Raw genomic sequence first — 17,239 nt, 5'->3', positions numbered from 1 at the left:
TGTTAATCCCAGAGGTGGCCAATTAAAACTAACCCTTTGGTTTCATTATTGAATGTCAGATTAAACCTTACAGAAATTATGTTCAACAATACTGGGTGCTGGTCTTGAATCTATCTTGAACCTTTGAATGGCACCAATATTGAACTTGTGGGTACAGTACGTAACCTTTTCCATTGGTGCTATACTGAAACCTACCAATAAGGATCTATGCTGATCTAGTGTCTTCCACGGCTGATGTAAAGCCTTAACCCTTTTAAAGGTTGTACAATTGCACCGAATAAAGATGTCTGTATTGTACCTTTGGGGTGCAACTTGGAACCTTCCATGTGTGGTGCTAAATGGAACCCTACAAATAAGGTTGAATATGGAACATTAGAGGGTGCCACCACAGAGGCAAACCATGGAACCCCTAAAGGTTCTATGGCTGCACCTTCTTTTCTAAGTGTGTATTCGGAATGCCGACAATAGCATGTACCGCTAGTTGTCATCGCATATAGGTATGAATTTAGAATCCCTCGGGGTATAGAATGGTATTTATTGCGAAGAGAATAGTAAATAAATATTACATCTTATGTAAATACACGAAATGTACAGAGTAACACACGGTCATGTTGTAGATTACCAGTCCGTATATTGCCAGTGCGGTGGGAAATGCCTGGATGAAGACAAAAAATTCTGTGAAAGCTCGGAATGTGAAGTCTGGCCGAGATGTCAATGTCATAAATCGAAACTTCAACGTCGTCCACTATATGGGTCAAATTGATACGGCAGTATATTTGCTTCTTTGTAGCTAGAATCCATTTCGAAAATGATATCGTTTTGCTAAGAATTTCCAGGTTATTTAGGCCAGCTATAGACTCGCTGGCCGACTGGTTATCAGCTAGGGCAGTAAATCTGTTGTTTTTGGTGGATTTAAAGTCATTACTACGTTTCTCTGAAGGCCTCCTGATAGTATACTGTTTAAACCGGCTATAATCGTTATAATTAGAACCAGTAAACTCGGAACCTACGTCCAAGATTCCGATTCCTCGATCGCCAAGCGGAAATCACCGAAGCAACGCAAAGTACACGAGGTTGGCAGGTAACGTACATTTCCGGTAATGTACGAACCGCACTTCGGTGGTTTCCAACAGAAATTCTCCTCCTAACACAGGAGACTTCAGGACTAGTTTCTTCGGCAAAATGGAAACGCCCACAGCGGCTTTTGGCGCTGAATTTATTTATAATTTATGAACTCGAGGTACATATTAGAATTTTTCCACATGCAAGGAAATGCATACTCTTTTCAATGGTATTTGTTTGATAATTAAATTCTCTTCTCCTTTAAGACTTGCAAACAACCGGCTTTGTCCAAAGCTGTTATTCTCTTTAAGCTACACGCCCTTGATGTTAGTATCACATCAACATATATGTATATATTTATATTCCATTTGGGAGAAAGCCTTTTCAACCTCACGCTTGATCAAAATACCTATTGAGAATTACCGATGTTCTTACTCTGGTTGTGAATAATGCCAATGAGTTTGTGCCTCAAAATGTGACCTGGCAAAAACACTTTGGAAACTTTTCCAGAGAAGACTTTGACAGGCTCAGTTTGACCAGACCTTGATACTGGTCTTAGCCGGAGAGTCCAGTTAATTTTACTTTCTCTAAATACTACATCGGCCTCACTACACTACTGACTTGCCGTCAACTGCTTTTTGGATCGACGAGCAAAATCGCAGCCAACACAAGTTCCTGTAAAAAAAAAACAAAGAACAACTTGCTTCAAACCAGTTACAAATGTCTTAAATGAGGTAGAGGGATTGATGACGGCACCCCGATTTACAGGTGGAGGAAACCAGAAAGCCCGATGTAAAGCCTCACCCTTTGCCAAATACCAGACAAGCCTCCGGACTTAAGAATATGGACTTAAATTGATATGGAGTATATGATGTGGCCTAACATAAAGTATAACAAAAGTATGTATAAAATTGAGAGATTAAGAAACATAAAAAAACAAGCCTAAAAAAACTAAAGAAATTTGGTCATGTTTTTTTTTTTTTAATAACTTTCCTCATTTTCCTTAAAACCACTCTTAAGATTTTATAGTACCTTTTCATGTACCGTATCCTTTTAAAGCCACAGAGGAAACAGAGTAGCGCTGAATTTCACTGGTCAAAGGCCAAACAGTCATAGCGAGAGAGCGCCTTACCGATCTGAGCCACAGCTGTCCCGAGCAAATATTAGCCACTTTTGAATTGGAGAGCCAAGCATAAAATCAAATAACAATAATCTAAGAGCGAACATGTCAAACATATACCAGTGCAGGTGTAAGATGTGTATGTTGCTGGAGCTGGATTGACTGATTTCGTAACATTTTCGTCTCCCCTTAATTAATACCATCCCGTATTATTGATCGGTGGTATAATGGCGTGCTCAAGCATTTTTCACAATCACATATGGCAGCACTCAGGTATATGGGTTGGGGAAACCAGAGCTCCTGAGTAAACCATTAACCTTCCCTACGTATTTGACAAACCTCTTGAATGGGAAGCTGTAGCCAAAACCTCAAGGCTACACAGATTCGAACAAAAGACCTTTAGTCTGACGGTTGCATTGAGCTTGCGCTTCAACCATCTGAGACTACTTCAGTATTCAAGTAAAACGATAGGAAATGAAAGGTTTCAGGCAAGAAAACACATTTGCATGGAGCTAGGGATGCATAAAAACAGTACACTTATTAAGTGACCAACCCATTCAAATCTATATATAGATAGGACTTTAATTCTCTCTCTGATGTTTCAAACTCAAGCATGCAGGAGTTTTACAACGATCAAGACTAAATACACTTTCAACTTAAAAGTATAAATGAAACTACTTTTACAAACCTTAATAGCATAATTTTTTGACGAGGTTTTAATAAATACATAGTTCGAACGGTACTATAGTGAAACACCACTCTCTTTGCCCTACATAAAAGGGAAGCTGAATATTTATATATAAAAAAAGACCAGAAATAATGAGACACTGTGATATAATACATGTTTTACAGGGCTTTACAAGGTGATAACATGGATACTGGACACATGTTTACCAATGAAATAGCTGTGCTATTCATGCTACAATCATTGATTGAAAGAAACCAACAATATAAGCATCCAGCTAACAGATCAAAAACTTAACTTAAACAATGGACTATATGTACCTTTAAAAATGAGAATTTAGTAAAGGAAGAAGAACAAAACTATTGCTTAATTTTCATAGCATTACAGACAAGATCCGTCTGCATGCTGCAAGTACTGTTGACAAGTGTTAAAAAACACCACAATAATAAGCTGTTTTCATTTCATTACTATTCTTCATTAGCAGAAATTACGAGGAGCTTCAAACACACCCCCTTCCTACTTTAATATCCTAGATTTCTTTTCTACAAATTCAGAAATTTATAAACAAACCTGGTTTATGCATTCCATGTCGGAGTCTCAGTTAACAGAAATAAAGGAACTACTTTAAAGACAGCTCTTTTAAGCCTGTTCTGATCACATCTACAACTAGGATACAATATTTCATTTCAAGCAGCCATATTTTCCAGTTTCCAGTAGAAAAATCCAAGGTATCTGTGCCATATTTCTGTAGTGAACACTAACACATTCTGGCAGTGTTTCACAAAGGGAGTATTCTGTTAACATTGCCACAACACTAGAAATGCTTGGATGAACAAGGGCCTATTTATACACTTTATATGCCATAGTTCACACAGCCAGCGTCTCTTCTATAATGCCATGGAACTCAGACAGGCAGCACAATTTAACAGTCCAGAAAATTGGCAGCCATCAGCAACTCCAGTGCAATCTCTGGAGCAATGGGAAACTCTGGTATTTCTGTTGAACTGTTGGTATAACGCACTTTGTATGTAAAGTACATACAGACTTTCTGTAACACGTGGGAACTGCAAAAAGGGGAATAACAAGCAAGTTTTAGTAATATAAAAATAACTGAGATGACAGAGAAATAAATAGTGTTATGATCCTTACTAGTATACTTTTTTTCCCTTTTTTTAAAATCTTCAAAAAAATGTTTTTCCAGCTTTGGACTTATTTCCTCTGCTCAATACAGCTTTCATTCAACATCTTACCTTCATTTCAATAAAACTATATGTATCCATCTACCACTGCAATTTTTTTGTAGCAAACTTCAGCTTGCTTGCATTGTAAATTTGGTCTGCTCGGTACAGCTTGTGTGAACCACTACAAATGTTATGTAGCTGATTGCAACTGCAATTTTCAGACACCTTTAGGCTTGTTTGCATAGTAAAACCGATGAGCGCGTCGCTATCCACATAAATGACAAACACAGCTAATTTTAATTACATTAACTTACAGGTTTGTAGGTAATTAGAAATTTATAATTGAACTAAAGTAATATACTTACGGTATTTCTCTGAAATTTATTTCATTTGTTTCATTTTCTGCAAATTGACCTACAAGTAGAACATATGGACTCCATTAAGTCTTAAAAAAAAATATGTCACAGGGAATTTCATTCAGTGGATCAATGGCTTTAGTCTGGATGTGCCCTACACAAATGCAGGCAGGGTCTTTATTTTACAATTTCATGGGTGAAGGAAATCAGTTTCACCTGAGTAAATCAAGGGATTTTGTCCAATACATGTAACTTGACAATATTTTCTTTAACTGACATACACATTTCAACCTGCAGAGTGAGATTACTGTGTATGCAAAGCCCCAATAACAGAGGTGGTATGGGAATCCTGAAAATGCCTGGTCTGAAAATAGTATTGAGCAAACACTTTGTGTATTTTAAAGACAAATCTCATTTTGCTCAAACAAAATCTACAACGAGGGTAATTAAAAGCAAAAATCTCTGAATACAAGCTTCAGATGATTTATTTATTTGATTGAAGCTTTATACCGTATTCAAGAATGTTTCACTTATTTCACGGCACTCCACATTATGGGGGGAGTAAACCTGACACAGCCTAGGGGATCCATGACAATCTGCAGGTTCCAACGCACAACAGGAGAGGAATCCAGCATGCTTTGAGCTGGGCTTGAACTCACAGCAATCACATTCATGAGAAGCTCTGAGCCACAGGGCCCGCTAACCCTCAGCCACAGAGGCCCCCACCTTCAGATTACTGAGCTGTTCAATGATTACAAAATCATATATATGTGTACACAGTATTTCAGCCGCATAGCCATGAGATTCTCATGAGAATCTCTGGTCAGGTGTAATAGTTGGTGATTTATCATGTGACTAATGTAATTTTGAACTCAGAATTCAAATCCCAAAAGGCAATGTGGATTACTCATAAGGTATAAAGTAACTAATGTACCAGGACTGATTGATTGTGGAGTTAGTGATGAACATGCAACACAAGTCAATCTTCCTGGCTGTTTTGTGTTGTCCACAAGCGAAACCTATAAAGAGGAAAATCACAGTACAGGCATTTATATGGACAATGGTCATTGCATTGTAGTAAAACTAATTTTCCTAAGTGACTTGAAATGACACCTTGTGCTACACAACTCAATCTTCCGACCAACTTACCAGGTCCACTTAACATTGCCTTTATAGTTCCTGATGTGAGGGCATGGTCTCTCTTCACAATAAACTCATGTCCATCTGATGAAACCAGTTTCACATACATGGCATTCGGCCCTTCACACCCACCGTACATCTTGTCTTCATCTCCCTTCTCATCTTTAATGTCAGACATGACTGCTCCCTTTCACAATGACCTATGCAAAATCAAATAAGAGATCAATTAGGAACAGTTTTTCATAATTTCTTGTAATATTTTCCTAACTTGTATCATGATAGGTGGCAATAAATTAAACATATTGTGGTCTGTGAGAAATGTAATCTAAGTAATCCACCACACGACAGTTTGGTTAGTTCTAGACAGAGTGCCATATATTTGAAAATGCCAAGAGAAGATTTGGGCTTTACAAAAAAGATGTACTAAAGATATACAGTTTTTAAAAGAATTAACCATGACAAAAAATGGGAAATCGTTAAAGTAAGCATAGAGACTTCTGAAACTGCAGCATGCATATTTGCACAGATCTTTACTTTTAGGAGACACAAAAAAAGTGCCCGAGATGCAAGGCAACAGAAATGTCACAACTCCAAGAAAAGTAAATGTAAGGATCCATAGCTCTACCGGAGTGTAAGCAAAGGTAGAGATTATATATTCACAGCTAGCAGGTCACAATACCTAAACATACTACTAGTCTAATACAAGAAACCCAAATCCTGAAAAATCAGTCAAAGTTATGTATTAAGTTCTCAGAATTTTGTTTAAGGAGCAAATCCTTGTAATCGTTTCGTAATTATAAGGATATGACCATGAGACACACAAGCTATAACCAACGAAGTGATACGACTGAAGTGCCCTACAAGTGAACAAGGAAACAAAATTACTATTAATACAAAAGCAGGCTGAGTGAAGACTTCGCAAAATTTAGTCTTAATACGAAAATTAATGTCGCAGGCACGTCACTCATAAAATACGGAATCAAAATAACAAATGTTTATACTTGGAATCACAATCCGTGAAGGAAGACAATAGTGGCACGCCTGCGTGAATTCCAGTTATCATGAACCACGGTACCACTACAAAGTAGACCAGAGCCGAGGCATGGCATCCCATTTCAATTCACTAACACACTGGACAACATTAACAACTTCCCCATATAAAGAAATCGTTCAAACCATACTCAGCCTCGTCTTAGGTCTGGACAGTGTGAAACTTACCTCAAAAATGAACTAAATTCGGGAGCTCCCGAACGCACTTTGTGTGTAACGATGTCACCTACCAACAAAAGTACCCGGATGGTTGCCGCGTGATCGAAAGAGTGGTTGTAAGGGAGATAATTCCCTTGACGCCATCAATAGGAGTATGCTTTAACATTAGTTGTAAATTCGTGACCAAAGGACAAAAAATGCCAAGTGGCTTGTCCAGGGCTTACTGGCAAAAAGTGCTTTAACATCACTCCTTTTTGTATGACGTATTTTCTGTGTTTGTCATCGTTTGTATTTTGCTTGTACTTGTAACTCTTAGTTAACCCAGTGTTAAAAGTGCCTAGTCTTTTTTGTTGTTGCTTTTTTAAGTACGTAGTCTTACGTACGATGTAAATTTATCCTCCCCCCGCGTACATCTATTTTTCTCTCATTAGGCTACGAAACTAAAGGCTTGGAAAACTATAATTGTTCTTGCTCGGAAGAATATTTTTTTTCTCCTGCACCCTCTTTTACCGATCTCCCTAGAAAACTGCGCATACGAGACGTTATTAAGCTACTTTACGCACCTCTCAATGCTACTTGGCCACCTTATTGGAGAAGTACCTCCAAATATCTAGAAAATTTTTCTCTTCTCCAGAACCCCATATCCGATTGCATTAATATGCATGTGAAAGTCTACTCGGGTAATGGCTACGTTTGCAAAGTTTATTCCAAGCGTCATGTGACGCGACTAGAAGCTCGTTATATAGGCCTTTATTTATGGTTTGTTTAATCATGGCCTTTTTTTCGAGCACCGTGAAGGCCTAATGAAAAAAGAAGATATAAGCTAGATGTAGTTTGGCCTGCTGAAAACGAATCGGATTTTATCACTTTCACTGCGGTGCATAGTATTCCTGTAAGTCAGTGGAATTAAAGCTGAAAATCGTTCATTGTTTCACATTTTCGAAGATCACATGCCCGGAAGCCTTTAGTGCTGTGAAGATGAAAATTGCTCAGTGCTAGATTAACAACTGATCTTCTTCTTCATAGTCATCAGTTTTACCAGTGGCACACCTTAGATAGCATAGCTCAAGATATAGATAAACCGTGACAAGTATGCAAGTATGCTACGTTAAGTATAAGCCTATATTGTGCCCAAAATGTCACTATATGTGGTGGTTGTGAGGAAAGTGCTCAGCTGCATGGAAAAGGTTATGTCCAATCAAACATCAGCCCTATTCGTGGGCAAACTGGTTGAATATTATCAATTAAACCGGATTAGCAATTTTTTTAACCAATATAGTCAGGTAATAGAGTTTGCTATTGAATCTTGAATAATGAATATGCGCGACGAAGTAGACGGCCGATTGTTCCAGAGCATATAGGCCCTATACATGTAGGCCTTATACCACAACTTCACAGGAGTCCGAATATGCATATAAATCTCCCTACAAAGTTGGTTTTAATGTGGGGTCAGTAAGTCCGTATCACCAAGCTTGTATCTACTCTCTTAATCAAGGCACTGCACGGGTCATTTTGGAGAAAGCAGGCCTAATGTTGTGCAATCGACAAAAATTCTGGCGTCAACTGTGTATGCAGGCCTATGTAGATTCTCTAGAAGTCTAAATGTTTCACTGCAGAAGCAGACGCTCAAATTCACGTACCGCATAGGGGTATCTCCATTTTGGATTTCTCTTCTCTAATTGCAAGTGTAAGCAAAGCCAATTGTTCAGTTCCACTGCATTTAAGTGTTACTCTTCGTCGGACCTCTCGTTGTTTGTAGAGTTCCTTGAATTTCTCATAAATAACATCTATGTGAAATTCGGGAAAACCACAATTTCCTGTCTCGTCGACTTTACGTCTACAGGGATAATTTCAGTAGGCCTACTGACGATGTAAATTGTTCTTTCTTAATTGGATAGCATGTAATGCATATACATGTACCACCTAAGGGTCCGGCATGTGGTGTTAACATGTCTCGTCTTGTATTGGTTAGATCATATGTGTTGTGTGACGATTTCAATCTGTCAGAGGTTATAATAGAATATCTGGCACTCTGCTTCATGATTGAGTCTAATTCTGCTTAACCCTGGGCTAGGGGAGGTGTGTATCTTAATCGTGTTGAATTAGTTCTCCATGTTGCATATATGAACAGTTGCAATTAAAAAGCAGTTGAGACATACATTTTTATCGACAACTTTTTAAACAATTATGGATACTAATTTAATTCATTCCTTCTATAGGACATTCCTTACGTCTTTCCATAACCATTGCATGTATACTATAGAACATTCCTTAAGTCTTTCCATCACCATTGCATGTATACTATAGAACATTCCTTAAGTCTTTCCATCACCATTGCATGTATACTGCATTACTTTGCATCATTTCGCTTCTCTCTGTACTTTACATCGATGTACGTTGTTCTCAATTCTTTTGGCGGTTTTGTGCTATAAACGTCGTTTTGACCCTGAATGTTTCGACTCGTAAACATATCTGCTCGAAAGCTTTGCACCAATTTTGCGAAATGTATTTACTTTGTAGCAGTTTTTTAAATTCATATGGAGAACAAATCAGCTTTCTAAGCCTTTATTGGAAGCCTCAAATATATACAGTAGTAGGATTTAAGCGAAGTATTTCACAACTATTCAAAAATTCACTTTTGATATTGTGACTGGACGTCATTTACGAAGAAACGTATTTACTGCATAGCGGTATATTAATGTATATATACTTTGCCCACAGGCGGAGGAGACATGAAATGTCTTAATTTTTTCAGCGACTAAAAGTTCAAATGAATTGAAGAAAAAATATATGTGGCACTTTGATTAATCTGGGATGTACGGGTTTTTGACGATTTTAATGTCTTCTTCAAACTTCTGTGTAATTAGCATTGCTCTACATATATATCGAGTTCCAGAAGCGCTTTTTGAAAATAAGTTTCACAATCCGATCTAGAACAATGGTATTCAAGCTTTCAGCTTGGATTCCTAAAAAGGAATAAGAATATTGATCCGCTAGAGAACAGAGGCTTTCTAAGCTTTGAAAAGGCCAAATAAATATAGCAGGGGTCAAGCAAAGTATTTCACATGCCGGTAATATACAATTATTCCAGATATAAGAGGGAAAGAATGAACAGACGGCCAATAATCTAGAGCGTCATAAGTTGGATTCGAATACTGTCACGACTCACTACAGCAATGCAAACCCACTGCAATTTGGTTTTTATCGTACACGTGCTAATCAAATGTTGGTCGTTGTGGGAGGGGCGCTGTAGGCATTAAATCGAGGCACAGAGAAAAGACAGACCTTTCATTTTACCATCAGAAAAGTCAGCACGAGACGGACGTCAACTCACAGCAATCACAATGATGTCTCCGGGGTCACTCTTAGTCCTACTGGACAGCACCAAGTCTTTGTGCTGAGCAAGCACTCAAACCACTCGGACTGTGAGGCCCCTAACATGTATTAAGTATGTACGTTTGAAATTTCAAATATGATTTGAAGCTCTACAAATTTCGTGTCTATTCACTTAGTTCAACCATTTTCGCAAACATGCAGAAGTCTTAGCCTGTATATGTAGCCCTTTCTGTTATACAGTGACTTTTCTATCACGTGACCTTAAGAATAGCAATTTTTCAGAAATTTGCGAGAAACCTATGAAGTATAGGTAAAAACTAACAATGAGTTCCTCATTGAGGTCAAACTGCACCAGGAAGTATACTTTTATTGTTAAATTTTTTAAGTTTGTGGTGAGTTGACTTCAACTCGATCAAATTCAGGTATTACAGACCTCTTCAGCCATAATGTAGAAAATTACATCACATGCAAAGTACAGACTTCAGACCTCTTTCTGAAAATAAGAATAATGGTCCCGAAAACTTGCATTAGGTTTTGATGGACTGAAATGATCGCATGTGTTGCTGTCTCTGAGACAAATCTGTTACTCGTTATTCAAAGCGAGTTATACCTGTACTTTCTTTTTTAATCATTCCTTTTTTGACGACAGCAAGAAAACAAACCACAGACATAGACCTATGACATCAAATAGATGGATTTATTCATGTAGAAGAAATGTTCATGTTGATTGTTTTCCTTCCAGGGAAACATCAGTAGTTCCTGAAACAGAACAAAAATATTACACTTAGGATACTTGTAACTTTTCAAGTTTGTACACTAAAATTTTTTGTCCATTATTATTAAATGCAGTGATTTCATCTAGCTAACTATCAACAATGGAGTTGACAAAGACAAGATGATACAAATTCACATGACAAAATGTAAAAAAACACTTTTGATACTGAAATTGGAGCTGTCCAGCTATCTTAAGTCTTGCATACTGCAGCTGTACACCATCAGGTATGAAACATCAGACTTTATGCTGTGTCCACAAGTTGCGATTTGTTATACTGATAAATTTGTGGTTTTTGTTTTGAAAAATATTTCACTTATACACGGGCGAAGAATGAAATAGTTTATATCGCGTTCAGGCGATGCAATTTGTTCAGTGCTACAATGACATAAAATAGCGCATATTCGGTTTCATTTGTCAAGTCGAATCCTATTGGTTGACTCCACAATTGTATCCTGTGAGCATGGCTTCACATGTCAAATGTAGCATACTTGTAATCTAAACCATTTTCAAATTAATGCAAAGAGAGTTCCAGTTCAAACCACATACAGTGCGCAGTCTAAAGGTCCCTGCAGCAGGTTATTTATACGTGATTTTAGATGTTAAACCAAGACATTATATTGTTAATACCTTTATGATTCTAAATAACCCTCAATAAATGGAAACCAAGTCCAAGCCAAAGTTAACATCAGGGTCTACATTTTTTCGGAGGGGAATATTTAGTTATACAAAAAAAAAATGTCCATCCTTGTTCATCAAACAACTTTATTTCCTATACTGCGAAAAAATTCTTTCAATAGACATGTCAACAAAAGACAGTTGGCTCTTATCTGCGCCTTTGCAATGTTGCTGTTATGGTGGTGACCTTAATCATATTGACTACCTGGAACTAACCATTCCACGCTGGCTGACCATTCATGAACCCAAGCAGTATTGATGTTTTAAGTTCTCAGTAGCAAAATTACACCTTCATTAAACTCTTCACTCTCTAGATCGGTGCTGCATGATGTTTTGAAGGCCAATACTAGTACTCAGCAGTGTTTGTCAAAGCCATTTTTATTGAGCTTCCTGATAGGCTTCAGATAATTTGGAGGCATGCTGTATAACAGTTATATAATTCAACCATCTACTTCTATGTTCGGAAATTCCAGAATTACAAGCAGTGCACAAAGAACAAAACAGATATCATTACTTACTTTGCAATAATTCCATCTTTCTTAGAGAGCCGGACAAGACAGTCATCTGATTCTCCCTGGAGAGTTTTAGAAAAAAAATGAAGTTTTACAGAATGGCAATTAAGTGAAGAAGTCAAAAATCCTTTCAACAGTTTGGTTTCAACGTATTTAGTACAACAGCAATTTTATAAATTAAGCTTTTCAAGTGTTTTAAAACATTCTCAATAACTGGTTAAATGCAAGAAGTTATTCTAAAAAAAAAAACAAAAAAACATTAATTATCTAATTCTTATTAAACAATAGATGGGAGTGGTCATTATATAATTAACTTATCCCTCTTACACAATCCAACTGTATATCAGAAGTGTAGAAAGCGAATACAGTCACACCACTTCACTCAAACAGTACATGTAGCTGAACTGAACCGTGTTAATTGTGCACATGCTCTAGAGGTAGACCTTCCCCCTCCCCTTCTTTTTTGAATGTACAGGGCAGCACCAGCCACACAGCATCCTAAACAACTGGTTTATGTCTCACATATGTGTTGCAGTGGTAACTGCAAACGACTTGTTCCTATTCAACTGACAGCACAGTACACATGGACAATTACCATTCTCCGGATAGCTCCACATATGGCATAGGTTTTGAAGGCTCCAGTCATGCGCCCTGTACTTTCATCCACCTGTGAATAATAATTTTGCAATTTATTTGATTTTAAATTCACACCTTATGTCCTGGCAACTGTTAAATTTACATCTAATCTATAAAAGATTACTTTCTATAGACTAAGCAGAGAATGACTGGACAATACTAAATTTATTTGATTTGTGTTTTTATGCTGTACAAGAATATTTTACTTATACGATGGAGGCCACCATTATGGCAGGATGAAACCGGCCAGAGCGACGTTACTTAAGGACTGTTCATTAATTTATGTGAAATACTTGAACATCACAAATTGCACAACTTAAATATTTAAAAATGTTTGGATTGTTACTCAAGTTGTTACAATACATACCTTTTAAAAAGGTTTCTTAACAACTGATGCATATTTTACACTGAATAAACAAATACAGGATAAATGATCTACATCAGAATATAGAGCAAAATTGTCAAGAAAAAATTGCATTTGAAATATTCACTGTACAGCCACTGTAATGGTCCTGAAACAGCCTGAAAATTCACCATGCTACAGGTACTTTACTCACCTCTGCCAGGTTGACTTGAACAGATGCATGATCCTTTGCTGCTATGATCCGGCTGCTTGCCGAGCTGGAAATATTTTTAAAAATCTGTCAACGGATATCAAATTATGGGTAGGAGTATTGAAAATACATAGTAAGAGCCCTGGGAGCAGTGTTTAACAAAAATTTTTTTACTGATCTTTACAACATGAACCAGTCCTTACAAGTCAAACAAAAGTGTGCCATGTTTTGAGTGAGCTTCCGGGAAGTTCGGGCAAAGGAGATGCTAGCCACATTGTGTGTCAACTGATTTGATGACATACTAATGTACCAAACAGTACAGAGCCAAACTCAAACCTGGCAGAAATCAGATGGGACTAAGTTGCAATAAAATGACTCCCGTGAGATACATCATCAGTTGTCGGGCTATAAATAAGTCGGTGGTTTACGAGGTAGCTCATTCATATTCAGCTAACCCAACAACACACAAGTTAAATGCACTCTCGAGTGGGAATGCTTTTGTGGATACCTCAGACAATTTTGAAGAACATAGCGAACATAGTAACTTGTAGATATACTAGATGAAGTGACTCGGTTAGAACTGTCCGCACTACAATTTTACAAGCTTGTCATTTACATTCCCAAGTCAGTTCAGTGCAAAATCAGACTTCCCCTGTGGGATGACCTGCAAGTACACGTCACATGACAATACAGGATTGCACGGTTGTGTCAAATAGAAACAAGACTTTCGTTCTCCTGCGATGGAGACCCTGGCAGTGAAAACAATTGGATTTACCATACATATTAACTGGAGCCTAAAATGCTCAAACAGAGAACTCGCGTAATCCAACTTGATGTTTCTAGAGAGGCATTGATGGACTAAGTTTTACGATGAATGACAGAATTTTAAAATAACTCCCAGAGCCCATCTAGATGGACTACTACCCTCCTGAAGCTAGGTACATGCTGGCTGTTTCAAAAAAATTTTACCAAGATTTTTCATCAGAAATTTATTTGGTTTTAATATTTGGCCTTCAAACATACTCTTGTCAATGGATCAAGTTGCCAACAGCATATCTTTAACAGCCTGCACGCACATTGCCAGATGTTCGAGCATGAAGTCTAACACGTCAGTTGAAGTTCTTGATTCAAAATTCTTAACAGCTGAATTGTTGCTGAAAGAGGGTTTCCAGTGCACATTTTGACAACTATAACACGTGGACAACTTGCATTTTCAAATCATACCAAACATAAAGACGGCTTGAGTTACAAGGGTTTGTGAAATTTTACTTCTAAGTTTGTACAGCACTAGCCCAAGACCTCAGTCTAAAGGTGGTTTATATATACTGATATGCGGGGACCGCTGGCCACCCATAGCCCCAGAACTACATTGACCTGATTCTGATATGTTTTCAAAGGGCTACCTCCACTTTCAATGTCGGTGCAGGCGCGTTAATATTGTCCTGAATACACATGAAGCATGGCAAATTCTGAAAGACGAAATATTTACGCACATTTTGCCACAAACACTACTTTCCTTTACATCACCATTCTCTTGTAAATCTTAGCTGAAGTCGAAAACAGTCTCATATTTAGCAGGTGGGCGCATGCTGCCATGTTTTATAAATCTGGGTCAACAAGGTGCACATGTGCAGCAGTGGTTGACCTTTCCATGAAGTATAGAATGGAATGGATGCCAAAGATAACCCTGCTTTTTTTACTACAACCTTCATTCGACAGTTTGCACAAAAACTGTGGGGTCCATCATTCTGCTCCATAGCTTTCAGTAAATTGCCAATTTGCGCCTCTGCTGTGTATCAAAACTCACAGCCAGATGATCAAAACATGCGCAGGCAGCAACAACCCATATTGTCAGGTCACGACATTGACACGGCATTTGAGCGCAAGTCACAACTGTGAATTACCTTGGATTTACTGGTCGTACAGGCTACAGAATGTGGAAAAAATTGGCAGAGGAACAGAGAATGTCTTGGTGAACATAATTTATTGGAGTTTTGCCCGGTTAATGCATGTATTGGTTCCTTCTGCACGGATTTTTGTTGCACGGAACTGTTCTTTAATACCAATATTTTAACATGGAAGACTCCTCGGTTGTGAGCTACGTCTAACCCCACATCAAAAGATCACAGCCGAAATCCTTGGCTAGTAGAGCACTACTTAAGCACTTGCGATCACTCATGAGACAGCTTAAACTCATGAGACCCATTTTAAACATAATAACGGTAGGCCTAGCAATATTAAATGTGGTGAAACATGGTTGTTCCATACCATTTTCGTGGGATGTACATATCTACGCTTTCTCCGGCGTCGTTCTGCATGTTTAGCAAGATTCCAACACCTAAAACAGGAAATAATGTGAAACGAATTGGTTGATGTTTTAAACAGGCAAACGTTTATTCACAAAATATGACGATTTTACTACGTTTGTCAATTTTAGTACTGCTCAACTATTTTCACTACCTGCACGTGGAAAATGTCGGTAAAAAGGACGAGCAATCCCAGCATTCCCTTCGGCGTGAGGAAGGGAGATAATTCTGGTGGCAAGTTGTTTACTAAATTATTTCCCCTGCATTTCATATTGTAACGGATCCAGATGCATTCAAATCATGTAGACCATGTAATTAAATCATGTAACACCAAGCTCATTCACATGTCTTGAAATGATTGTTTGAATGAATGAACGATTATAAGGCACTTCTCTTTTTGGAATTGAACAGAGCGCCAAGACCTCTTCTGTCTGCCATGAGTCATGGTCACTCACCACTTATTTGCCCCAAAGACGACGAAGTGATAGATAACATGGGAAGGAATAGGAAAATGAACATCACCGGGCAATATTTTGAGAGCTGCAGCTTATAATAACCAGAAATTATAGTATGCTTACTACAGAACAATCTGCATAGCATATGCTTGTCTTTTCAGTTACTTAAATACTGGATAGTAAGCTTATTAAAATACGCTTAGTTAACTTAAAGCGTGCAGAATTTTGGTTGATAAGATTACTCTTATATACATTTGCATCTTTAATATCTGGAGAAATTGTGGCTGCAGATTTGCGTGGATTATCTTCAAGGTGGCTTCTTTATAATTACACTCGAACTACAATTGATACAATACAATTCATGATGAAAACCTCAAATCCTCAGTTACTCCCCCTTGACAGCGCTCTCTTATGTACTCTCCATTAATCGGGAAATCGCGTAGGTTCTTCGTATTCATTTAGTTCAAATGAAACAGGTCGAAGTAGCACGTGTGTTCAGAAAATGGCGCTTTATGCGAGAACTTCGTGAAGTATGAGAAAGCTTTGAAAAAGGTTTATTGGCGACAGTGTTCATCACTAGAACTGATCTTTCGTCAGTGTATGTTTGAGTGAAACTTATTACATTTTTATAAGTATCATTTCTTAGTTTTTAACGTTCGATATAATTTGCATGTTGATCCTCCTAAGATGTGATCTTGAAACAACAACACCGGCATCAGGCGTATCTAAGCCGCAGTGTTATTTTTTTTTTGTCATACATATATTTTTAGTACTGTTATACACGATGTGACCCTGGCGTTAGGTTAGTCACAAGTGTTCTAATGATTTCTCAACTGACGTATGCACCATCGTCACAAATATCATTCGATTCAGCCTTAGTTTCATTTTCAGGGTTGAAAATGGAATTAGCTATGTGACTCGCAGAATCAAACTTCTTAGCCGGCGGGTTGGGTGGGGGTGGGGGGGGGGGGGGGCTAGTTGCCAACAACAGCAGCAGGCATTACAGAGTCTTACCGTGCATTGTCCAAAATCAAAATGAACGCTTATGGCACTTTGGGCCAATCCCAAATTGAAAGTCGGGAGCCTTTACCCATACATAAAGATATGGAATTTCATTAGTCCATCTAGATGGACTCAGTGTGCTATTTTAAAATTCTGACATTTATCTTAACACTGAGTCCATCGCCGACTCTCAAGCAAATAGCCGCATATTTGCACACTCCAACTCGATGGAGCC

At 37.9% G+C, this 17,239-nt stretch overlaps 2 protein-coding genes across 2 annotated transcripts; both read right to left on the bottom strand.

Annotated features, from left to right (window-relative positions):
* Positions 1-2,735: 2,735 nt before the first annotated feature.
* LOC135470432 (elongin-C) lies at positions 2,736-6,850 on the bottom strand. The gene is made up of 4 exons (XM_064749370.1): positions 6,763-6,850; positions 5,554-5,744; positions 4,414-4,462; positions 2,736-3,931 (listed from the first exon to the last, which is right to left on the bottom strand). The coding sequence occupies exons 2-4, from the start codon at positions 5,720-5,722 to the stop codon at positions 3,790-3,792; spliced, it is 360 nt and encodes a 119-aa protein (XP_064605440.1). The 5' UTR covers positions 5,723-5,744; positions 6,763-6,850; the 3' UTR covers positions 2,736-3,789.
* A 3,909-nt stretch (positions 6,851-10,759) lies between these two features.
* LOC135471278 (small ribosomal subunit protein eS21-like) lies at positions 10,760-15,586 on the bottom strand. Its single transcript, XM_064750444.1, has 5 exons — positions 15,510-15,586; positions 13,245-13,308; positions 12,647-12,718; positions 12,058-12,113; positions 10,760-10,848 (listed from the first exon to the last, which is right to left on the bottom strand). Exons 1-5 carry the CDS (start codon positions 15,557-15,559, stop codon positions 10,839-10,841), a joined length of 252 nt encoding a protein of 83 aa, XP_064606514.1. The 5' UTR covers positions 15,560-15,586; the 3' UTR covers positions 10,760-10,838.
* Between the last annotated feature and the right edge of the window lie 1,653 nt (positions 15,587-17,239).

The sequence above is a fragment of the Liolophura sinensis genome, chromosome 7 (genome assembly GCF_032854445.1).
Source record: "Liolophura sinensis isolate JHLJ2023 chromosome 7, CUHK_Ljap_v2, whole genome shotgun sequence".
NCBI classification, from domain to species: Eukaryota; Metazoa; Mollusca; class Polyplacophora; order Chitonida; family Chitonidae; genus Liolophura; species Liolophura sinensis.
This window is presented reverse-complemented; position numbering and strand designations above follow the sequence as displayed.